Below are 25,169 nucleotides of genomic sequence, written 5' to 3'. Positions count from 1 at the left end.
CTTAACAACATCAAATTTACGTCTGTCTATGGTGAGGTTTCGATGTCGGTGTTGTAAGTCCTTTCTTGACGACAGCACTTTGTTTTGTCATCATTAACCGTTTAAACTTTTATTTCCGCCTCTTCTTCAATACTCACAGAAGCCTCATTGACATCACGCTGAGTTCTTCCGATGATGTCAATGTCATCAACATATGCTAGTAGTTGGACAGACTTTTAAAAGTTGTCCCAATTGATTTCTTTGAAACAAAGCTTATAGCTGTCATTGAAACGGGTATTCTACTATGTTTCCTTTTAACAAGAAATGCAAAACGTTTACTGATCAATTGATAAAATTTCACACTATTTAAGTGGGAAAAAAGAGTTTTTCTATTTTCAGACGGAATTTCGTTCAGCTGATTTGTGCATGTCCGAAATCTAAACGAATATTCCACCGGTTTTTGTTTCAAGAACACACAAGTTTGATCACCGACTTTTGTCACAAAATTTGTTCTGGTGGATTCCAATGATTCTGTAAACTATCTGTCAAAAAATTATAATGATAGCTACAACTGGCCTTCTGGAACCATGGTTGGTTTCAAAGATGAAAACAAAACAGACCGTGCCTGCAAAGTGTTCACAATTTTTTAAGTGAGTTTCAACAATTTGTATGGATTGTTGATGATAAAGAGTGAATCGTTCCGTTTCTAGTAATGGCGTAGTTTTTACTAGTCAAATAGTCAGCTGCCTTAATATTGGGCTTTTCGGAATAAAACATATCTTATTGAAAACTCTTCACATATGAAAAGTTTCGACCTAATGGTTTCTAAACATTTAAACTAAAACTTTCGCTTATACCACAAACAATATTCATCTATTTATAAAAGCCGCTATCACACACATGTTTCAATAAATTAACACATCAGTTTTGAGTCTTTAAAAATACGTTTATTGACGTCGTTTGCATAATCTTATCGACAAAATGTAGTAATTGAATAAATTTATAATTAAAACAAAACATTTTGATTCCATTAACAACTTTAATGGAAATTTTATACTATTATCTGATGACTTTTTTGACGAATAAATCATAAATCAATAATTTTATTTTTAGAATTTTTATTAATAGAGCAAATATTAGATAACAAAAAGGTATAAAATGTATGTTTTATAAGGACGCACAATTTTCTATTGCGTGCGGAATAAATCGACGATAAAAATTTAACATAGCTAGAAAACGTTTGAGTTCGTATGCTAACTTGGGGAGCGGTAATGACTTGATGACTTTGATTTTTTCAGGCCTTGGCTTAAGACCATCTGGAGTGATGAGATGTCTCAAAAACTTTATCTCCGACTGACCGAAAACGCATTTTGATGGATTTATTGTTAGCTAAAATTGTCGAAGCCTATCGAATATCAAGCGGATGTGCTGCTCGTGCTGTTGTAGGTCTTCGAGGCGATGAAAATGTCGTCGATGTAATAAAAGACAAAATCAAGAACACGGAGAGTTTGGCCCATATAACGCTGGAAGGTTTGTGCTGCGTTTAAGAGTCCGAATGTCATTTGTAAAAATTCGAAGAAACCGAACTCTGTCGTAACTGCTGTGTTTGGTATATCTTTCTCTTCCATCGGTATTTGGTGGTAACCACGAGCTAAATCTATTTTAGAAAAAAATTGTTTACCATGCAATCCGTTTGATAGGTCTTGTAGATGTGGCAACGGGTATCTGTCGGGAATTGTTTGGGCATTTAGGGCACGGTAGTTACCGCAAGGTCTGCAAGTGTTGTTTGCTTTGCGAAGCGTATGAGCTTTTGGACGGCCGACAGACTCCAATTTTCATCAAATACTGGTATTTTTCTTGTGTTAAACGACGAGGCTTTGCAAAAGTGGGTTGGCCATGTGTTTCAATTTAGTGTGTCACAATATTTGTTGATGATGATGTAGAGTTCGTAGGATTAATGACTGTGATGTACTTAAATTCGTGGAGTATTTGAGAAAACTTGTTATTTACGATGTAAATCTTAGGATATAGCAGTGGATCAGCGATGGTGCAAATGGATGGCGTGGCTCTTCAGTTTGGTGGTGGTGTCGATGAATTAAGAATTCTTAATATCTACCAGAAGATTAAAATGTTGCAGGAAATCTTCGCCGATAATGTTGTGTGCAGTATTCGCAGCAATGAAAATCCAATCGAAAGAACGTTGAAGTCCGATGTCCAGAGTAAGTCTGAGGTGCCCGTATGTATCGATTGTGGAATTATTTGCAGCGAATAGTTTTGTTGCTGCATTCTGGCGTTGAAAATGTTTATTTTTTTTGGTAGTAATTATACTCGTAGATATATCAGCACCAGTACCGATCAAAAATAGGAGTTTATAGTTACGGTCTTGAATAAAAAGATGGCTACTCGACCTTAATTTTGTTGATGTGTCGTCAAATTGTTTTAAAGCTGATGTTGTTGTTTATGTGGATGTGGGCTTGAATGTTGGATGAGGTGTAGATATGTCGACAGCATTTTGTTTCGATGCTGCCGACAAAAATAGTTTTTATTTTTTGGTACATCTCGTTGTAACTGCACGGGGTGTCACATTTTTTCGCCTGTGAGCCATATCGTCTGTGAAACCAACAGATGTTTTTGTCATGAGTTTGGTTTCACTGTGATGTTTTTGGTTGGTTATTTTGACTGTGCGTTTAAGAATGGGGTCGGGAACGATGGTGGTGCATTTCGTCGATTTTTGCTTCGATGCGAACTAGTGTTTTCTCTAATTGTTTGACCCGATCTTTTATTGATTTGTTTTTGTTGAAATTCACAGCTTCTACTTTTTGGTTTGGACGTGCTTGTACAGTATCAACTGAGTTAATCCGAACCGCGTTGATAATTTCATCAGCTATTTAGGCGAGTTGTTCCGGGTTGTTTTTGGAAACACCCGCAATCACTGCTGTTGCCGAAACTGGAAGTCGTTGCATCCAGAAATCCTTGATGAGGTGTTGGTCGTTTGTGACGTCAGTGCGTTTAAGTTGTGCGAGCATGTGGCTTTGTTTGTTGTCACCTAACTGTATTTCAGATGTAAGTTGTTCGAGTCTGACCTCTCAGGAGAATTTTTCACGACTTCGTAAACTTGTTTGTTAAGGCGTCCATGTACATCACGGCAATGTTAAATTTAACCTGGTTACGTTGCTCTTGGTTCATTTTACCGAAGCCATGAATTCTGAAAAATGCTTTCATGCGAGTAAACCATGATTCAATGTTGTTGAGTATCCTTGCAGCTGTGGAACTTGAACTCGAGCTGCATGTTCGCTGATGCCAGCTGCTGATGTAGTTTGCTCATTCTTGTTTTTATGTAGATCACCGGTTTTCGTATTCGGCATGTTTTTTAGAAGAGATGATGCTGTTCAGTTAAAAATTATTTCAAGTTTACTTTGCGAACGATGCAAAAGAATTAAAATATGAAATTTAGCTTGATGATTGCGTGTTAATTTGTGGTTGTTTATATTTCCAAGATTCTAAAGATGTAAAAATACAGGTTTGGTTAGTTTAGTTAGTTAACTTTTCTGGAATGTTCGTTTATTTAAAATTAAAAGCTATTTACAAGGGTTCTCAACATTCAAACATAAAAATACAGAATTATTAAATCGGGGATGGTTTGTTATATTAGATTGTTTTCTTGATTGATAGATGTCGTGGTGTTTTCCAAATAAAAGAAGGTTTACTTTCGAACTATTAAATATTTGAATAGCCGGCACCTTAGAAACTGTCATAATTTGATTTTTGACAAGTGAAAATTGCGCCATTACTCCAAATGAAACGATACACGCATCAACAAATGCATTCAATTTAGAAGTTTAAAAAAATTTTAAACCACTTTTTATGGTTAAATAAAAATATGGGCTTGCCCAACTTTTTATGCAAGGTCCTCAATTTGACCTCATTTGTTTTATCGAAGAACCTCCCTTGAATAAAAAACTACCTTATTGCGTTATTGGATATCACCTTCATTATATTTGTAATTTATTATTAATTGTTTATAAGAAAACAAAATTTGTATTTTACTTCCTAAAACTTTGCTAAAAGTACCTACTACTTTTAACTGAGGACTTGATCAAGAACATAATATGAATCGGAAATTCAGCACTTTTCCAATAATGCTGCACAAATTCAGCAACTTTTGACCAATGAACCAATGAATAAAAATATAGGGAGGGGGGGGGTTTAGGATATATGTCATAAAGCTTATGCATTTAAGTTGTATACGTAAAGATTTCATCTTAAGATTTTTTAGTAATTTAACGACAATTTTCAAAAAGTGGTTTGCTGTCGAAAGCAACTACAATTTTTAAGAATTTGGAAAAATTATTTATATGAAATTTGTTTCTAAAAAAAAGAGCAAATATTTAGGAGTAATATGACATTTAAGTTCTTGAGAAAGATTTATTTTGCATCAGATACAATTTTAAATCTTTAAATATAATAAATATTTTTAAACAGACTTTTTAGAAGACATTGGCAAGTTCTCGTGACCAAGTTTATGTGAAGGGTATTTGCTTTGGATGCTCTAAAACGGAGATTTAAACTCTAATTTCAATAATATAAATCTCCCAAAATGGCTAATTGAACACAATCAACGTTTTAATTCTATTAATATATATAAAGGCTTTGAATCTCTTGAGATTTGAAGTGAAAAGAGATTCTGAAACTTGTAATTTGTGAGTGCCACACAAAAGTTTTTTCCCAACTTATTTGTTTCCCTTAATTTATTTGTATTGAATTTTTAGAGAAATTATGTACTCAAATGCAACTTTTTCCTTTAATTCAAGAACCAAACATTTTTCTTCCTACAATTTGAAGTTTTGTTGACTCCTTTAAGATCAAAATATTTTTAAGCATTTACGAGTAAGCAGACTGGTAGCGATATTAATAATAGTCTCCCAAAAATTAAACACGAACAAATTACGTAAACAAAAAAAACGAAAATTCTTCATATCAGATACCCTCTTATTTTCTTGGTTTTTGAATTTGTGTAACGTTCTTCGTATTTATAGAAATGGAAACAAGAAAAATATATATTATTTTGAAAAAAAGCTACGTTTCAAAACAAACTCTTGGAGTCTTGGAATGCTTTCATATGTAGGAAGTCGTCTAAATTAAAAAGTTGGACCATACCTTGCTGAACAAAAGTGTTCTAAAATAATTGAGTCAATAAAGTTTCCACATTATGTTGATGCACATTTTTTATTTAAATTTTGTCAGCCTCTTTAGAGAAAATTAGAGAACATTTTAAAGCGGTGAATAAAAACTTGTCCATATGTTAAGTGTGTGACACCTCCCACCACCCCCCTGATTAAAAGTCTGGATTCGCCCTTGTTGACCGAACAGAGTTATTGTGTTAATTTGAACTTTGAAAGCCTTTTGACTTAAGTCTTTATAAAAAACTTAATTCTGGCAATCACCATGCAACGTCAAGTCCTCACTTATTTGGCTCTTCAAATGGATCAAAATGACGAGTACTTTAATCAAAAAATCACCTTTAGTGATAAGGCCCAGAATATAGAACTGAAACGGTAGCCGTTTCATTGATATCCTTTGTTAATCCACTAGTTCCTCCTTACTGAATTGATTCCTTACTGAATTGATTCTGTTATTGAGAAGCCGGTAGTTTTAACGCGTTATGGCACGCTTTTTGATATGGAGTATATTGCAGGGACCTCCAATTGTAGTTTCTGAACCTAACAGATAATTGCGGCCATATTGTTTTCATCATAAGTCTGTCAAATTGGATGTTTTTCATAATGTCTTTTCATTTGCTTTACGAACTTCACAATTTTCCTACTGAAAGTATTATTTACTGATTGGTGGATACAGTTGAATTTACAGGTTCAGTAAATCAGTACCAGCTCCTATATGCTGAAAAAAAAGACGCCGTTTGTAGCATTGAATTACTAAATTGTCAAAGAGAAATATTTGTCCTGATATGTACTTAATTAAATTAGACGTTCGGGTTCGCACAACAAACTGTAGTTTCCCCTATCTTTCACTCGGATACATGAATAGTCGATAGTTATAAATCACTAGGGACTGATTCTCTATGAGCTATTGCGTCACCTTAGTTTCTTGCAGACCACAACCCGTCGAATTTTTCATCTTGACTTGGGCATACGCTTGTTAAAAATTCTGAAACATGATGATTATACCAGTTCACAGGAGATTTCAGATTGTCGAATGAAACCGGATAAAGTCATTATTTGTTCCGGATTTTAAACTAACGGTGCAATGTCCTTAGTTTTTTTTATCCTTTAAAAAAATTGGAAGAATGATCATCAAAAACATAAAATTTCCACTAGGCATCACTATACATGCAACACAGCTTACTTCACATTTGAAAACAGTACCTGCAAATCAAGAACTGTCATCCGTCAGACAACACAAAATTAGTACACTTTTGCATTGCAAACACTATCCAATTGTATGTTATTGTTATTATTATGACTATCTTGAACACTGTCAGACATTTTGCACTTCCGCATTTTAAAATATTAAAACTGAAAGAATGTAAAACTTTTGTTTCTTCTGCTTTTTAAACACACTGATACTACAAGGCCGCAATATTTGACACTTTTTTGTATGTTTTGTGCATTTCTGTCAGCTAAATACAACACTTACTTTTTTAAAAATTTTAATGCTCCGAAACACTGCCAATTGGTTGCCATTTTCAGAAATAGAAGGGAACAAACATCAAAATCGATAGGGATCCCAAGAATATAGTTAAGAGCTTAAATAGCTGTTCTTGCGACTGAGGGTTATTTTTTGTTTACACGTTTCTTGACATTTGTTAAAATAAAATGTATGGTATTATTGACATTACATTTTTTCCGGAACAAACTTATTTATCAAACGGAAACATAATTGTGCAATGACCCTATGAAACTGAAACTATTTTTCAATCGAAAAAGTTATCTTAGTTGAAGTGATAATCAAATTCAAAACTATATTAATTCGATTGTGACTTCGAAGTACCTTCTATGCTTCTAAAAAAATGTTCATCAACGATTAATATCTCCAAGCAAATCTTTTAAAATTTGAGGAAACGGAAATTCCTACTACAAACCATTCATTTACCCCCTCGAAATTCGTTATCATAACAAACTGAATCAAATTTGACTTAATTGGTTTCTTTTTAATCGATAATTTGGATCTTTAATATTTTCTAAAAATAATAGGTCTCTTATCGTTTTATATATATTTTTATAGTGGAAACGTTTTAAATCGTCAATTGAGTCAAGTGTTATTGTTTTATCGAAGATCAGTTTTTATATTTATGGTGTAATAAATTTGTTTTACCTTACGGGGAAGCAACTATTTAACAATTTTTTTGTTGGTTAAATTTATCTGTGATATATTGTTTTATGATGATTTACGTAGACAATCAATAAATTTTGAATTTATTTTTGGAGCTTTTTTTGTTGTTTTTTGTTTAATAATTGATGTCAATGGAAGTTTTTGTATCTTAACAAAAACACAAACAATAAAGTAATATAAGTCGATCCATAGGATATTCGTCACGGAAGGTACTTGACCATCAAGTTATCAATTCTTATTCTGTTGGTAATAAAATGAGTAATTCAGAAAATAACATTATGATGAAATTAAGAAAACAATCCCCTTAGCAGGCAAATATTTAAAATGCTAAAAAAGTTGACAAACAGTTCCCCACACTTTGATTAATAATTACAACTTAAAACTACAGATTACTTTATTCTACCGTTCTTGTCATTAGGCCATTATAATGACAAGAACCGTAGAATAATCGATGCGATTTTTTCTTTATAGCTAAATGGTCGGGCTATTGAGAAGTTTTCTAAACGTTATGTATCTTCAACCCTTGGCCATTAAAAAGAAAGTCTACTTAAGATTTTGTATTTATTATTTTGTGTTTAAAAAAAAAAACCCAAAGGGAAGCTGATTTGACAGATGCAGTTTTAATATTTAAGGTGTCAAAAACCCTCCTTTAAATTGAGCCAAAAGAGTTACAGAAGCTGCTATCAAACTTAAGGAAAAAGAATGAAATAATAAGGGAAAAATAATGGAAATATTATTAAATTCTTTAAGACATCTTCCAGAGTCAATTCCGAACATGTTCGCTGATTATTTTAAGACTGCCTCTGAATGTTTTTCTTCTGCTCATTCTCTCGTGACGTTTACACAATATTTGAATGCTTAATCATTATTTCAGTCCTGGTCCTGATGGAATTCCATCAATTACGTTGAACAAAATGTCTTGGTAATCCATTTTTGGGTTTGTGAAAAATCTAAAATTACTGATTTATTAAAACTCTTTGAAAGAACGAAAGATTCTTAATGACCGGCAGTATGGCCTTCAGCCCAACGGTAGCAGTGGAACAAGTCTTTACATCGTTTTGGAGAAAGTAAGATTATTGCACTTGATATTTCAAAAACATTTGATAGACTTTCAAATTCCCCATTCGTTCTTTCCAGCCCAAAATTATCCTCACCTTAACTCACTTGACTTGACAATATGTGAGGATTCAATTGTTCGTTGTGTCTCAGAACTTGATGACTGTTTTCACCCTGGCCCTGATGGGATACCATCATGTGTTTTAAAAAAATGTGTGTCTCATTTATCGTACCCTCTGTTTGTTTTGTTCAATGAATCTCTTAGAAGCTCAGTTTTCCCACCATTATGGAAAAGTGCATTTATAACTCCGATTCATAAAAAAGGATCTAAGAATGAAATAACGAATTACCGGCCGATTGCCAAACTTTCCGTTATTCCCAAACTATTTGAGTCCATTATCTGTAAGATATTATCCTTTAATTGTAATTCAATTGTATGTGAAAATCAACATGGTTTCGTCCAGAATAAATCAACAATTACAAACCTACTTCACTTCACTTCTTTCTGCCTTGACTCTTTCGAAGATCGTAAACAAGTAGATTGCGTATTCACAGATTTCAGCAAAGCCTTTGACAAATTGTGTCACAAGACTTTAGTCCATAAACTTAAGGCCTTAGGGTTTAACGACAAATTCTTGACGTGGATCGCGTCTTATCTCAAGAACAGAAGTTATAGCGTTATATTCAGAAATGAATTCTCCGACCAATTTTACGTCAACTCTGGTGTTCCACAGGGTAGCCATTTAGGTCCTTTATTATTTATCTTATATATAAATGACATAACATCCGTTATAAAAAACTCCTCCGTTTTAATATACGCTGATGACATTAAAATTTTCAAATCTATTAGTTCAATTAATGACTGCTCACAGCTTCAAGAAGATCTTCATAGTTTTAGGGAATGGTGCAATACAAACCGACTTTTATTGAATATTGACAAATGTAAAACTATGTGTTTTACACGCAAAAAAACAATTATAGATTATAACTATTTATTAGATTCTTCCTCCCTTTGTAAGCTTTCCGTTTTCTCTGATTTAGGTGTTATTCTTGACAGTAAATTAACGTTCTGTGACCATTATAACTTTATAGTTAAAAAAGCTAACAAAATTCTAGGTTTTATTAAACGTTTTTCTCGTGACTTTCGTGACCCATACGTCTTAAAACTTCTTTATGTATCATTTGTAAGGCCAATACTTGAATACGGCTGTGTTATATGGGCACCATACTATTCAGTCCATATTGACAGACTTGAAAGTATCCAAAAAAGATTTATGCGTTTTTGTCTTCGTTTTCTTCCGTTTTCCCAAATATTTACACCACCTCCTTATTCTCAGAGACTTTTGCTAATAAAGCTCCCTACACTTTCACAACATAGACAATATCTCCAATTTTGTTTTATTTTAAAATTAATTAATGGTTCTATTATATCCGCAACAGCTCTGAATCGTCTAAATTTTAGCTATAGCCCAACTAGCATAAGAAGACAGATACCTTTATGTCCGATCTTTAGCAGAACTAACTATGGTATGAATAGCCCTTTAAATCAATTGATTTCAGTCTTCAATAAATTTTATAATTTAATTTCATCTGTTAATGACAATGTTAAAAGTAAACAATTTAAAGAAAGATTTTTTAATTTGATATAGTATTTATTTATTTCTATATTGATTAAAATTTTAAATTAAAAATTATGTAAATAGCTATAAGTTTATATTAACGTTAGATAATTAACGGATTAAATAAATAAATAAATAAATAAATAAAAGACTTTTGCACCAAGCTTATAGAAAACGCGTGCATTTGATTTTGATGAATCCTTTTTTTATTGGTTTGGAAGATACATTTCTAATCGTTGAATACAATTTGTATTGGATGGTTTCAAGTCTGAAACTCATAAAATATAGGCTGGTTTTTCTCTGTTCTGTGTTCGATTCTTTTCCTTACATTGGTAAGCGATCTTTTGTCTGCCTCTTCTAATTCACTTAACTGTTTCGCTGACGAAACTACCCTTAACTTTTTATATTCCTTTCTAGATTCACATCGTTGTCATTTCTATGTCGAACTTCAACGGCAGAGTATGATAAGCTCATTAAATTCTGATTTCAGCAGCATTGTTCAAAATTCACCTCTAATGAAATGACCACATATTTGACATTGCCAAGAATGTTGCTAGGTCCTTAAGATTTCTTAGACGGTGCAAAAAGTTGTCCTCCTTTTGATCTGGATATAATTTACAAAGCCTTTATTCGTCCAAAAAATAAATAAAAGTCCAAAAGCATATTTTGGCAGGTGCTTCTAAAACAAGTTCAAGTGTTTTGAATAGCATCCAAAAATTACCTTTAGAAATGATAGGCGATAGAACTTTAACCGAAACAATTACAGCACTCGAACAAATCCGCAATGATTCATGCCTTGTACAGAGTTTTTAAAAACAATGTTCTGTGGAATTAGCCAGTTGCATTTCCCGTCAGTAATGCTTATCAATTTACCCTTGAGCTTAATTTTGGACATATTTTCAAGTGTAGATAATTTTGTTTAACCACATATCGAGAATGTACAATGTCAACATTTTAAGTCTAAAATCCCTTCCTATTTTCCTTAAGCTCGCACTGTATTTAAACGAAAAACCCTTTACTGGTAATAAACTTAAAACAACAAAAACTAAACTATTTTAACTTTATGACTTCTATTTGCCAATGATTACGAAAAACCTCCCGAACTTATGGTTTGCACTATGTTACCATTAAATCTTTCAAATCTATTCCTTCCCTAGGAGTTATATACGACAAATTAATTTTGTCTTATAATAAATATCGTTGTCAACATTAATTCCAAATTTTGGTGAAAATTTAATTGTTTTTTTTTTTTTTAACAAAAAATAAGAACTTTAACGAACCTTGTCCACTTATACTCATAAGAGAAAAGAGCAACAATGGTGTGCCTCAGAGCTTGACTCACTCAGAAGAGAATGCAGGAAACTCTTCAACCGAGCCAAAGTCGTAAGACAGTGGGTTTCTTCATAAGAATCCCTAAGAATTTACAAGAAAGCATTAAGGAAATCAAAGCGATATTCCTGACGATCCTTCCGTGGCACGATAGAAGAAACTTCTGAATACTCTAGGTAACGGAAAATTCTTTCAACTAATCCAGCTATGCCAAGCTGCTTGAAAAATGCAGACGGCTCCTGGACAAATTCAAGTTATGAATCACTGAACTTATTACTGGACACACACTTTCCTGGTAGTTCTCTTACCGAAACAATACAACATATCCACAATGTCTGATCAAAAGGGACAAGTTACAATGGGCTCTCAACAGCTTCAAACCTTTAAAATCTGCAGGACCAGATGGAATAATACGAGCTGAGTTACAAAAAACTTCTGACATAATTGCACCAATCCTTGAGGCAATTTTTACAAGCTGTCTTTAGCTGGTCCATGTTCCCTCGGCATGGAGAGAAGTTAAAGTTGTTTTTAATCCTTAAGATCTACGACCTATAAGTCTATTATCATTTCCTCTTAAGAATTTGGAAAGATTGATTGATATCCATTTATGGGCAAGTATCGATACAAGACTTCTGTCTTCTTCTCAACATGCCTACTGTAAAGGTAAATCGGTGGAAACAGCGTAACGCACTTTAGTACGCACCGTCGAATATTCCCTCCATCATAAAGAGTTCACTATAGTTGCTTTCCTCGACATCGAAGGTGCCTTTAACAACGTAGACATAATAATAATTAACTCAAAACTGGGCATCTCTTCTAGTAGATGATTCGTTAGTAGAGGGACACCGCAAAGTGGTGTTCTATCCCCTCCCCTGTGGAACCTAGTGGTAGACAAAATGCTAACTAGTCTGGATGCGAAGGGTTTCAGAATCATCGCCTATACGGACTACGTTGCTATAGCAGTTTCAGGAAACACGACTAAAGAACTCTTACAAAATGATTTAGACAGACCTATACTTTGGGCACGACCCCATCTGGGGCTCTGGACACCTTACTCCACCTTAAGCCTCTTGACATATTTTGCAAACAAATAGCTGCAAGCTCTGCTATTTGCCACAAAACTTCGTCCCAGTGGACTAACAAAAATATTGGCCACTCCGTAATTCTTAGGTAGTTAGAATCAAATCCAAGGCACACAGACTGTACCATCCTCCAACTGCTTTGGACAGAAACTTCCAGATTTCTATACCTCCCAAATCTTTGTGGGACAATAGGACATTCCGGGAAGATGGTGAATCCATTTTTATACAGATGGTTCAAAAACATAAGAAGGGGTCGGTGAAGGTGTGTACTCTTAACGACTGAAATTAAGTCTCTCATTCCGCCTTCCCAATCATTGTAGCGTGTTCCAGGCCGAACTTTTGGCAGAAGTCTTGTCATGGCTTAAAGAAAACGTGATATAAACATCTGATATCCGATTCTCCTCATATAGTCAAGCCGCTATCAAATCTCTGGAGTATGTCGATCATCTCTAATGGAGATGACACAACAGTTTAATATTCACCTTTGCTGGATGCTGGGCCATAGAGACATTCCAGGTAACTGTAAAGCAGATAAACTCGCCAGGAACAATACAGTGCAGCCCATCCTACCACAATGACAATGACTTATGCAGAAGCTGTATGGACAAGTAAGAGAAGCAAACAGTTCTTCACCTTCTCTGTAAATGCCCTGCTCTAGCTCAAAAACGCAAGAATAACCTAGGGGAATTCTTCTTCAACGATCTAAATCATATCAGCAGAATCAGCCTTTCACATTTTGTAAGAGACTCAAACTGATTCCATTGAGCTTAGGAGGAAGCCAATTAAACTGGCCTAAGTGTGCTCGGTTCCATCATGGACAGCCACTTTAAGCAATCCTAACCTAACCTTAAGAACATTTCGACTCAAATGTCTTTTAAAAAATTTGAGATTATGGTTTTAATCAAATTTAATTTTATAACAAACTAGCGGCTCGGTACGTGCTTCGCTACGTATAAGGCATAGTAATAAAAAAATGATTATTAAGTTAATTTATTCAAACAAAAAAATATTTTAAATTGCTAGCTTTTTAAAAGTCCAAATGACCCAAATAATATATTGTTTATATTATATTTATCAGCAAAGAGTACAAACTAAAAAATAAAAAAGAATTGGGCACTCTTACTATGGTGGATCTATATGGGTTAGTCTAAAACAGCTGGAACAGGCAACATAAAGTTGGCCATGTGCAAAACATGATTCCTCCAAATCGACCGAACAAACGTAAAGTGTTTTGAACATCGCAAATGGTAAACACACAGGATATTGTAATCATTTGAATTCCAATGGCATATCAGTTCGAATCATAGCGATACTCGGTATCAAACACACTTCTCCTTTTGGTTTACCAGTTACGATTGTAGCTTCAATAAAATTTGGCAATAACTTTTTCACTGCCAATCTGGTGCCATTACAAAGTTTTGGTGGATTAATGTTTCGCAATATTGTCAATTGATTTATATGTCGTTACTACATCTGGCAGTTTCTATAAACTCATCTATAGATTGCGCAATTGTACAAAAATTGTTCGGTAAAGTGATCAATCCGTTGGTACTGTCGATTTGTATTTTCCATGACCAATTTCTAACAATTGTTATGATAACTCAAGCATCATTATGAATGTGAATACGCATAATAATGTGCAATATCAGAGCACAACTAAAACAGCTGTTGATTAATGCCTAAAATGTATTGCTCGATTAAATGCTTCTATTTATGTTTTATTTGACATTGTGCACTAATCCCATAAAATAATCGACGTTAATCGCAGAACTTTTGCCATAGCAGAATTTCTCGACCACCTTCTAATAATGTAGCAGCAATTCCCGAAGATGCAAGTGCCAATTCAATTTTCTGTTCCAATCGAATAGGCGCTAAAATAAATAATACAACAAAAGTTTTGCTTGTACCACCAGGTGTATCTCAGAAATAAAGTCCACCTGTATTATTGGAAACGGCACATGTTTTTGTTGAATATTTTATTTGGTTATATTCGATTCTACAAATAAACGTAAATCTTTAGAATTGAACTCCTGCTCACGTTGCAATTCACGATCAAAAAATCATGCATCTCACGATTTAGTGCGGTCTTTCCCAATTGTGAAAATGCTTTATTTACAATCGTTAGACACGTATCTTCGATTATTATTAGAGCTTCGTTGTACTTTTCCAAGTTAGTCAACAAATCTGGATTTCTTTAAGTATTAATACAAATTGATTGTATATGGGAGTATAGAAAGATGTTGATTTTACACCTTTTCAAGATTTTTTTTTAAATTTTCTCTACGTACAAACCTTCTCTGTACTTTCACGAATAATTTAAGACCAAAATTAGACAAATCGGTAAAGCCATTGTTGAGTTATAACATTACAACGAAAAGTGGCATTGATTTTTATATATATAGATATTGTTAACGTTTTTTTACATAAAACGAAAACATACAAAAAACAATACTAAACATTTACTTTCGACTTAAATACTTTTTCAAAATTTAAAAACATTGGATGAAAACTATTTTCATCCCACAGTTAAAGTTAATATTATTTTAGACATTCAGTTAATTTTTTATAAAAATACAACAGTCTTGGGTTCATCAAACTTTGGTCTAAAATATTCTTAAACCCCTGAATCACTAAATTGTGTCTATACAACGAGCTTTTCTAATAATCTTATCTGCAAATCCCTCAAAAACACCGCTAAGTCCCTGATATTCTCTTGCTGCACCAGTTTTTAAAAATGATGCAATTTCTTCTAGACAAGTTTTTCATTTATTCAAATAAGTTTAAAGCCAGACATACTCCTCCAATCACCTAATCACCTTACTTGCACACATTTCAAGAATGCTGCTCATATTGATAAGAACTCACTTAACACCTTTGACTTCAGTTACTCTAGTAACAATTATAGTTACAGCGAACAATTAACAATTTCAGCAAGATTAATTTTTTCCATAAAACGTGCCATTCGCATTTGCCGTAATACTGTAGGTCCCCTTCTGATGCACACATTAATTGCTAAGAGTTGTAAATTAATAGACCTTATGGTTCTTCACGATCTGAAGCGTCACAAAATGTATTTATTCCACTATATTGCAACAATTGGTCACACTTTTATATCAACTCAAAGTTTACCAATGTTATTATAGTATTTTGACATTTTCAGTTTTTAATTTATGCAAATTCTAACTTTTGTCCAACTTGTTTTTTAAACAAAACAAACAAAAACGAAATTCTATCTAATTTCATGCTTTTATAGATTTACAGCTCAGTGATAGCTTTCTTGTCATTTTGTTTATAATTAATCTATAATCAGATGTAGCTACATCGGGTGTTTCGATCTCCACACTTCTAAAAAAACAATATGCAAATGTTATAGTTTGATAATGACTAAATTATAAGATCTGAGATAGATTATCAACAAAAAATAAAAACAAAGTCTAAATCTATAACCTGCCATAATAATATTGCTATGACAATGAAGTGTCTTTATCTTTGTTTAGTAAATTTTTTATATTATTGAGATTTCCATTTATAAACGATTACCTATAAATATTCGAATCATTCATTAACTGGATTAAAAAGTGGAAACAACAAATTAAAATATCACTGGGTTAGTTTGTTAGTCATATTTTGAACTATTAAAAGAAATTAGAGAAACATGCATAATATTGAGTACGTTAAGTCGGAGAAGTTTTGGCGTGCACCAGAGCTTGATGTCAAAAGTGCGGGGCTTGGAGAAGCTATTTTGGAAAACCTCAAGCACAGTGACCCGGAGAAGGTGTTCGAAGTGCTTCACGACAGCGGCACACATGTGACGGTAAGGGAACTTCGGCATCAGGTTATTACTGCTGCACAGAACCTCTCGAATTCGGGTGTGAAAAAGAACGATACCGTTGTGTTCTTCTCGTTGTTGAACTTGAAAATTACACCACTAACGTTTGCTTGTTACACAATTGGAGCACCCGTGTGCTTTTTTGAGACATATCTTGAAGAAGGTATGTTGAACTTTTCAGTTTTATTGACAAATTTTCATGCAACTGTGTTTTTTTAATTTAATTTTTTCAGAACCAACACCTCGTTACTTAGAAATGCTCGATCCGACTGTGATATTGTACGAAGAGAGATTCAAATCCATGGTTTTTAAAGCTTTGGAGAAGCTTAATCTATCGAACTTGAAACATGTTCTCAGCTTGGATGGTGCACAAAAGTCTGTCGATGATCTGCTCTTTAGACCAGCTGTTGACATTGAGAGCTTCCGAGCCCCTGATATTGGAGATCCAGAGGTGCTTCCAGCAATCTTGGGTTTTACATCCGGTTCGACTGGAATGCCCAAAATTGTCATCCATTCCCATGCCTTGATGAGACAAGGTGTCTACAGTCGTTGGCAGGCAAAGCCAGGAAGTGTAGTAATGATACTAAGCGAAATCCGTTGGTTATGTCAGGTATCGATCATGATGCAACCGGCTTTTCTCGATGTCAAGCGAGTGTACAGCTCAACTCCTCCAATGGAGCTGACTGGAGAATTTGTCAAGGAAATTATTGATACCCACAAAGTCACGCACTACTTTGAGGTTCCCAAATTTTATATAACCGTGTTGGAGGCTGCCGATCGTTCTGGTGACCCATCGAGCTTGAGTTCGTTGCAGTTGGCTCTGCTCGGTGGTGAAAGTGTCGGTGAAGCATATGAAGCTTATTTGGCAAAAATAACCCCACAGTGCAAGATCGGAAGGTGCTATGGAATGACCGAAATGGCTGGAGCAATAGCTTCATCAGAATTGGCTAACAGAAGAAATGTGAATGGGGGAGTTCTGAGGAAAGGCTGTATGGTGAAAATAATCGACAAGAACAAACACTCTCTCGGACCAAATGAAATTGGACGAGTTTGTTTGAAAACCTCGGCCCCGTTTTCGGGATATTTGAAAAATAAAATCGCAAACGACGAAACATACATTGAGGGAGGTTGGCTGAATACCGGAGACTTGGGAATGGTGGATTCAGATAATTTGCTGCATATTTTTACGAGAGAAAAGTACGTCTTACGATATGCTGATGGAAAGATTCTTATGCCAAATGTTGTTGAAAATATCGTAAATAAGTTTGAGGGAGTACACTCGTCAGCCCTGGTAGGAAAGCCAAGCGAAGAAAATCCTAAACAAGACTTCGGAACTATATTTGTGGTTCTCAAAAATAATACTCATTCAATTTATGCTGAAAATAACTTAAAAGATTATCTTAGAAAAGAATTAACCGATGAGCAGTTGCAGATAGTAAAGTATTTTAAGGTTCTAGAAGATTTGCCAAAGACAACTTGTTTTAAAGCTGATAGAGTAGCCTTGAAGGGAATGTTTGATGGTGGTTATAGAATATTGTAAGTTTTGTGATGTAATTATGAAGTATTTAAAAAAATGTATTTTTAAGAATAAACTATTTTAATAATCAAATAAAACAAAAATCCAATTAACTCTTTTTAAAAAAAAGTTCTTTTTTTTTTCTTTAAACATGTTTTTTAAAAGTTTTCGAAGTGTGCTTCGCCAAAGATTTTTAGTTCAAAATCCAGTTTATATATCTGAAGCTGTATTGAAATCGAGAACATTTAGATTTGGCTTACACCCCATGAATCATGAAATGACAAATTATGGCTAATTTCGTAAGATTCTCAGATTCATCTTGTTGTAAAGAGCTCTACCAAGATTAACAACACAAACGAAATAAATATGAACCACACAACTGTTTTGTATTTTGAAAATAAAAGAACATCTTGGTAATATTTAAATTTCAATATTAGATTATATTTTACAACCTCCATTAACCATATTTTTCAAGGCCATTCTATCAACTTTTAAGCAACTCGTATACGGAAGATCATCTAATACTTTGAAATACTTGATAATATCTAGTTGCTTCTTGGCTAATTCTTTTCTCAAATAAGCTCTAAAACTATTTTCAAAATCAGCCGAATTAGGAATACCCTTTCGAAGGACTACAAAGATTGTTCCACAACATTGCTTGGGATTGTCCGCACTGGAGTTTCCTACTAGAGCTGACGAATGAACATCTTCAAAATTATTAACGAAGTTTTCCACTGAATTTGGAATAAGCATTGTTCCATCAGCATATTTCAAAGCATACTTTTCTCTGGTGAAAATATTAAGAAAATTATCTGAATCCACAATTCCCAGGTCTCCGGTATTGAGCCAACCTCCTTCAATGAAAGTTTCCATGTTGGCCATATCGTTTTTCAAATAACCCAAAAATGGTGCAGCTGCTTTAATACACACTCGGCCAATTTGATTTGGCCCAAGAGAGTTTCCATTCTTATCCATAAGTTTTAGTACAAACCCTTTTTTCAAAATACCGCCATTTATATTTTGTTTGCTTGGGATCTGTTCCGTAGTGGCAATTGCGTTAGCCACTTCGGTCATTCCATAGCACTTAACGAACCTACAATGAGGCCTTATTTTTGCAATGTATGCTTCTAACACTCCTCCATCACTTTCACCACCAATCCAAGCGAATTTTAGTGAAAAGAGGGTTGATGGCTCATTTTCTTTCGAACGTTCTACTGCTTCGAATACGGTTCTCATAAAAATTGGAACATCGAAATAATGTGTCACTTGCTGCTTGTCAATCATTTTCCTCACGATTTCGCCTGTAAACTCTAGTGGAGGTGTTGAGCTGTAAATTCGCTTGACCCCAAGTAGTGCTGGTTGAATCATAGCCACCTGTTGACAACTCCAACGGAGTTCACTAAGAACCATAACTACACTTTCCGGATCTGCTTCCCATCCGTTATAAGCAGAATGTCTGACCATAGCGTGGGAATTCATTATAATTTTTGGTAATCCAGTGGTTGCTGATGTGAACCCCAAAATTGCCGGTAGTGTCCTTGGGTCTCCAATGTCAGGAGCTTTAAAGCTTTCAATATCAACAACTGGTTCAAAAAGTAACTCATCAACAGACTGTTGGTCACCGTCCAAAGTGAGCACATGCCTCAGATTCGTTAGATTAAGGTTTTTCAAGCCCTCTGTGACCATAGACTTGAATCTTTCTTCGTAGATGATCACAGAAGGATCCAGCATTTCCAGGTAGACAGGTACATGTTCTAAAAAATAGAATTTAACAAAAATATATATATTATCAACTCATAACTTTATTGTTCAGAGTAAAACCAAACCTTCTTCCAGATATGTTTCAAAGAAACACACCGGTGCACCGATTGTATAGCAAGCAAACGTAAGCGGTGTTATTTTTAAGTTCAAGTTTGTGAACAACACAACTCTATCGTTCTTTTTAACACCTAAATTTAAGAGATTTTGAGAGACAGTTATTGTTTTCTCACGGGTCTCCTTCACCGTGACATGTGTGCCACTTTCGTGATGAACTTCTAATATTTTTTCCTGATCACTGTGTTTGAGTTTTTCTAAAATAACAGCCCCAAGGCTGAAACTTCCAATTTTGAACTCTGGAGCTCGCCAGATTTTCTGAGATTTAACGTACTCAACACTTTGCATTTTGCTCAAAGTGACACACTAGTTCAAGTTTTTATAACTTTTTCCAGTTAAAGAAAATTATCAATTCATTTTAGACACTACCGTTTTAGGGGCGTCGAACACTATAATCGATATTTTGGACAAACAAAATGAACATGAAATAGTTCGAGCAGTTACTATTCCTACAGGGTGTTTTTTTAAATTAAAACGAAAAACCTTAAAAGACATATTTACGAGCTTCTAACCATTATTATTTTTAATTTTTACTAATATAACGATCATACAAAAATGGACCGTAATTAAAAAGACTGTTTGTCTTCTCAAAACAAAGGTCTGAACGATGGTTGTGAAATTTATTAAACAAAAGCCCCCAAGAATGCTCTTAAATATAATTGAAGATTAAATAAACACCCTGTATACGATTAGATAATTTAGTTTAAGGTAGTTAAGTTAATAAACTTTTTTAAGTGTTCTTGATTTTTATAGATACGTTTACTCTTCAAGTGATCAATTATTGATATCTGATTTATTATAAAGGTACAAACACGGCATTTATAAAGTTTTCTGAGTATTTAAAACTACATTTTTTTACAATGTTAATTTTCTGCTAGTTGAAGGAAAATGTTTTTTTTAATGAAAAATCATGATTCTTTTGTACAACATATTTTGAGTTTCCTTAATTTCAGAATTTAAAGTTAACTTAAAACAGTTTTGTGATATATTATTTATCTACAACGCCTAGGCGCCATCGTGTGCGGTTTCCGGAGATGTGTTTTAGCTCCCTTCAACTCATGCCTAGTGACGCTGATTTCTCCTCGACTGTCCTGCGCCATGTGCTTTTTTGCTGCTGCTCCTCTAACATCTTGCGATATCGAATTCCACTGCATTGCTTGGCGTGCGAAGCAGTTGTTAACTTTTCGAATCGTATGTCAATCCATTACCACTTACGCCTTTGTATAATAGAGTTTATAGGTTTCAGAATGTACCTTCTATAAAGGACCTCATTAGATATTTGGTTTGGCCAGAAAATCATCAGGATGTTGCGAAGACATCTATAAAGTCTATATATTCATCTACAGTCGTTGGCAGGCAAAGCCAGGAAGAGTATTAATGATACTAAGCGAAATCCATTGGTTATGTCAGGTATCAATAATGATGCAACCGGCTTTTCTCGATGTCAAGCGAGTGTACAGCTCAACTCCCCCAATGGAACTGACTGGAGAATTTATCAAGGAAATTATCGACACCCACAAAGTCACTCACTACTTTGAGGTTCCCAAATTTTATATAACCGTGTTAGAGGCTGCCGATCGTTCTGGTGACCCATCGAGCTTGAGTTCGATGCAGTTGGCTCTGCTCGGTGGTGAAAGTGTCGGTGAAGCATATGAAGCTTATTTGGCAAAAATAACCCCACAGTGCAAGATCGGAAGGTGCTATGGAATGACCGAAATGGCTGGAGCAATAGCTTCATCAGAATTGGCTACCAGAAGAAATGTGAATGGGGGAGTTCTGAGGAAAGGCTGTATGGTGAAAATAATCGACAAGGACAAACACTCTCTCGGACCAAATGAAATTGGACGAGTTTGTTTGAAAACCTCGGCCCCATTTTCGGGATATTTGAAGAATAAAATTGCCAACGACGAGACATACATTGAGGGAGGTTGGCTATATACCGGAGACTTGGGAATGGTGGATTCAGATAATTTGCTGCATATTTTTACATCTTGGTAATATTTAAATTTCAATATTAGATTAAATTTTACAACCTCCATTAACCATATATTTCAAGGCCATTCTATCAACTTTGAAGCAACTCGTATACGGAAGATCATCTAATACTTTGAAATACTTGATAATTTCTAGTTGCTTCTTGGCTAATTCTTTTCTCAAATAAGCTCTAAAACTATTTTCAAAATCAGCCGAATTAGGAATACCCTTTCGAAGGACTACAAAGATTGTTCCACAACATTGTTTGGGATTGTCCGCACTGGAGTTTCCTACTAGAGCTGACGAATGAACATCTTCAAAATTATTAACGAAGTTTTCCACTGAATTTGGAATAAGCATTGTTCCATCAGCATATTTCAAAGTATACTTTTCTCTGGTGAAAATACTAAGAAAATTATCTGAATCCACAATTCCCAGGTCTCCGGTATTGAGCCAACCTCCTTCAATGAAAGTTTCCATGTTGGCCATATCGTTTTTCAAATAACCCAAAAATGGTGCAGCTGCTTTAATACACACTCGGCCAATTTGATTTGGTCCAAGAGAGTTTTCATTCTTATCCATAAGTTTTAGTACAAACCCTTTTTTCAAAATACCGCCATTTATATTTTGTTTGGTTGGGATCTGTTCCGTAGTGGCAATTGCGTTACCCACTTCGGTCATTCCATAGCACTTAACGAACCTACAATGAGGCCTTATTTTTGCAATGTATGCTTCTAACACTCCTCCATCACTTTCACCACCAATCCAAGCAAATTTTAGTGATGAGAGGGTTAATGGCTCATTTTCTTTCGAACGTTCTACTACTTCGAATACGGTTCTCATAAACCTTGGAACATCGAAATAATGTGTCACTTGATGCTTGTCAATCATTTTCCTCACGATTTCGCCTGTAAGCTCCAGTGGAGGTGTTGAGCTGTAAATTCGCTTGACCCCAAGTAGTGCTGGTTGAATCATAGCCACCTGTTGACAACACCAACGGATTTCACTTAGAACCATAACAACACTTTCTGGATCTGCTTCCCATCCGTTATAAGCAGAATGTCTAACCATAGCGTGGGAATTCATTATAACTTTTGGTAGCCCAGTGGTTGCTGATGTGAACCCCAAAATTGCCGGTAGTGTCCTTGGGTCTCCAATGTCAGGAGCTTTAAAGCTTTCAATATCAACGACTGGTCCAAAGAGTAACTCCTCAACAGACTGTTGGTCACCGTCCAAAGTGAGCACATGGCTTAGATTCGTTAGAATAAGGTTTTTCAAGCCCTCTGTGACCATAGACTTGAATCTTTCTTCGTAGATGATCACAGAAGGATCGAGCATCTGCAGGTAGGCAGGTACGTGTTCTAAAAAAAAACAGGATGTTACAAAAATTTATAAATTCTCAATTTAGAACTTTAGTGTTTCAGAGTAAAACTGAACCTTGTTCCAGATACGTTTCGAAGAAGCACACTGGTGCACCGATTGTGTAGCAGGCATACGTAAGTGGTGTTATTTTCAAGTTCAACAAAGTGAAGAAGACAACTCTATCGTTCTTTTTCACACCCAAGTTCATGAGATTTTGCGCAGCGGTTATTGTTTGATGACGGACTTGTCTCACGGTGACTTTCGTGTCACTATCGTGAAGCACTTCAAATATTCTCTTGGGATCATTGTGTTTGAGTTTTTCTAAAATAGCTGCACCTAGGCTGGTATTCTCAATTTTAAATTCTGGAGCTCTCCAGATGATTTGAGATTTAACATACTCAACACTTTGCATTTTGCTGAGATTGAAAAATTAGATGATGTTTTCACTTTGAATTAAGATAACAAAATGATCAGATTTTTTGAAATGTTCTTCTTTTAAACACTGTGTGATTTTATGTGTAAATTTTTATAACGCTTATCATTTTAAAATTTATGGAAATGTTCGTAGGTGACCCTAATGTAATAAAATGTTACGAACATTGTTTCAACATAAAACATGGTTTATTCTATTTATTTGTTTAAATAAATTGTTTTTCACTAAATTATTTACACACCACAAAATAGATAATGATGCTAAAGATAAGATACTTAAGCTTGTTTATAACATAGTATTTTGTTTTGAATTTCTATTTTTATGTGCTGTTTAAAAAAATGTTCAATTAAAAAAACTTTATTTCGCTGTTAATGTATTTTGTATTGAAAGTGCCCTTTTAAACTAAAAGCTTCAAGCAATAAAATATCCAAAGGTCATATCATGCGTCTTTTTGTTTACCTTTAATGAAATAGGAGATTAGTATCTTGTAAATATTTATTTGCTTAACAATATTTATAAATGGTGCCAAAGTTATAAATACCCACTTTTCAGAAATAAGTCTTGTTGCACTTAAACAAGGTCATATAGGGCCAAATTTGTATAATTTTAAATTCAACTCGTTGTTTATTTAGACTTTGATAAAGTGAAATAAGGACAAATTTCATGCGAATGTTTCACTTTTCTTTTTTTCAAGGCAGTTTTAAAAATATTTCATATTTTACAACCGATGGCGGATCCAGGGGGAGAGGAGTAGGCGTATGGTTGATGAATCTTTCGAAAATAAAAGTGAGAAGAGCTTCTGCGTATTTTGTAAGTTCCACACTAAAGTTTCTTCCCAACTTATTTGGCTTACTTAATTTGTTTGTTTTTAACTTTTGACGTCAAACAGGACTTCCTCAAGGTTGAGTCCGAAGTCTTTTGCTCTTCTTAATGTTTTTAAATGATGTCAAAAGTCGCATCACAGAGGGGACTAAGGATCCTTGAAGAAATTATCAAAATTCTCCTCTACGCAAACGACCTAAAATAACTTAAAAAGACAAGCACATGAAAAATACATATAAACCTACTACTTACTTAGGTCCTCAGAGCTGTTAAGTCCGTTAGGAACCCTTTAAGGGGCATATGGCCTCTACTACGCTTACGCGCCATTGTGTACGGTTTCCGGAGATGTGTTTTAGCTCCCTCCAACTCTTGCCTAGTGACGATGATACCGCCTCGACTGTCCTAGGCCTGCAATGCAGTCGTTACCTTTTTGAAGCGTATGCCTAATCCATTGCCACTTACGTCTTCGTATTATAGGGTCTATAGGTTAATGAACTGTCTATCCATGAAGGACCTCATTTGATATAAGGTTTGGCCAGAAAATCCTTAGGATGTTACGAAGACATCTATTCAAGGTTTGCAGCTTTCTTGTTATGGCTGAAGTAACCTTAAAAGTGCTGCACCCATAAAGAAGCACGAATTGCACAATTTGTGCGGAACAGTCGTAGCTTTGTCCTTAAGCTGATAGAGTTATTCCTCCAAATTTTCGACAAAATACCGAACGCCGCTTTTGGTTTGCCGGGCAGATGCCGTCTTATTCAGTTCCGCCTTCAATGGAGACGATACTTCGAAGGTACTGAAAGCTCTCCACTTTTTCCACCGGTTGCTAGGAAATATTTATTTGAGAGGATGGTCTTGTTCCGATTCTAATCATTTTGGTTTTACCCTAATTTTCAGCCCCACAACTTCTGCTTCTCTCTCCACACTTGTTGTCATTTGATGG

General features: G+C 34.7%; 4 protein-coding genes across 4 annotated transcripts; 2 read left to right on the top strand and 2 right to left on the bottom strand.

Annotated features, from left to right (window-relative positions):
• Window positions 1-15,972: 15,972 nt before the first annotated feature.
• Window positions 15,973-17,869, top strand: LOC129941997 (putative acyl--CoA ligase YdaB). The gene is made up of 2 exons (XM_056050790.1): window positions 15,973-16,407; window positions 16,478-17,869. The coding sequence occupies exons 1-2, from the start codon at window positions 16,071-16,073 to the stop codon at window positions 17,782-17,784; spliced, it is 1,644 nt and encodes a 547-aa protein (XP_055906765.1). The 5' UTR covers window positions 15,973-16,070; the 3' UTR covers window positions 17,785-17,869.
• A 244-nt stretch (window positions 17,870-18,113) lies between these two features.
• Window positions 18,114-19,923, bottom strand: LOC129952933 (2-succinylbenzoate--CoA ligase-like). The gene is made up of 3 exons (XM_056065952.1): window positions 19,752-19,923; window positions 19,587-19,709; window positions 18,114-19,514 (listed from the first exon to the last, which is right to left on the bottom strand). The coding sequence occupies exons 1-3, from the start codon at window positions 19,921-19,923 to the stop codon at window positions 18,199-18,201; spliced, it is 1,611 nt and encodes a 536-aa protein (XP_055921927.1). The 3' UTR covers window positions 18,114-18,198.
• Window positions 19,924-21,054: 1,131 nt separating this feature from the next.
• Window positions 21,055-21,633, top strand: LOC129952874 (uncharacterized). Its single transcript, XM_056065832.1, has one exon. The coding sequence runs from the start codon at window positions 21,055-21,057 to the stop codon at window positions 21,631-21,633; it is 579 nt and encodes a 192-aa protein (XP_055921807.1).
• LOC129939884 (uncharacterized) lies at window positions 21,631-23,433 on the bottom strand. Its single transcript, XM_056048065.1, has 2 exons — window positions 23,047-23,433; window positions 21,631-22,970 (listed from the first exon to the last, which is right to left on the bottom strand). Exons 1-2 carry the CDS (start codon window positions 23,381-23,383, stop codon window positions 21,655-21,657), a joined length of 1,653 nt encoding a protein of 550 aa, XP_055904040.1. The 5' UTR covers window positions 23,384-23,433; the 3' UTR covers window positions 21,631-21,654.
• Window positions 23,434-25,169: the final 1,736 nt, after the last annotated feature.

Source organism: Eupeodes corollae, chromosome 1, assembly GCF_945859685.1.
Source record: "Eupeodes corollae chromosome 1, idEupCoro1.1, whole genome shotgun sequence".
Classification (NCBI taxonomy): Eukaryota; Metazoa; Arthropoda; class Insecta; order Diptera; family Syrphidae; genus Eupeodes; species Eupeodes corollae.
The sequence above is the reverse complement of the archived record's forward strand: the minus strand, read 5'-3'. Positions and strand labels throughout refer to the sequence as shown.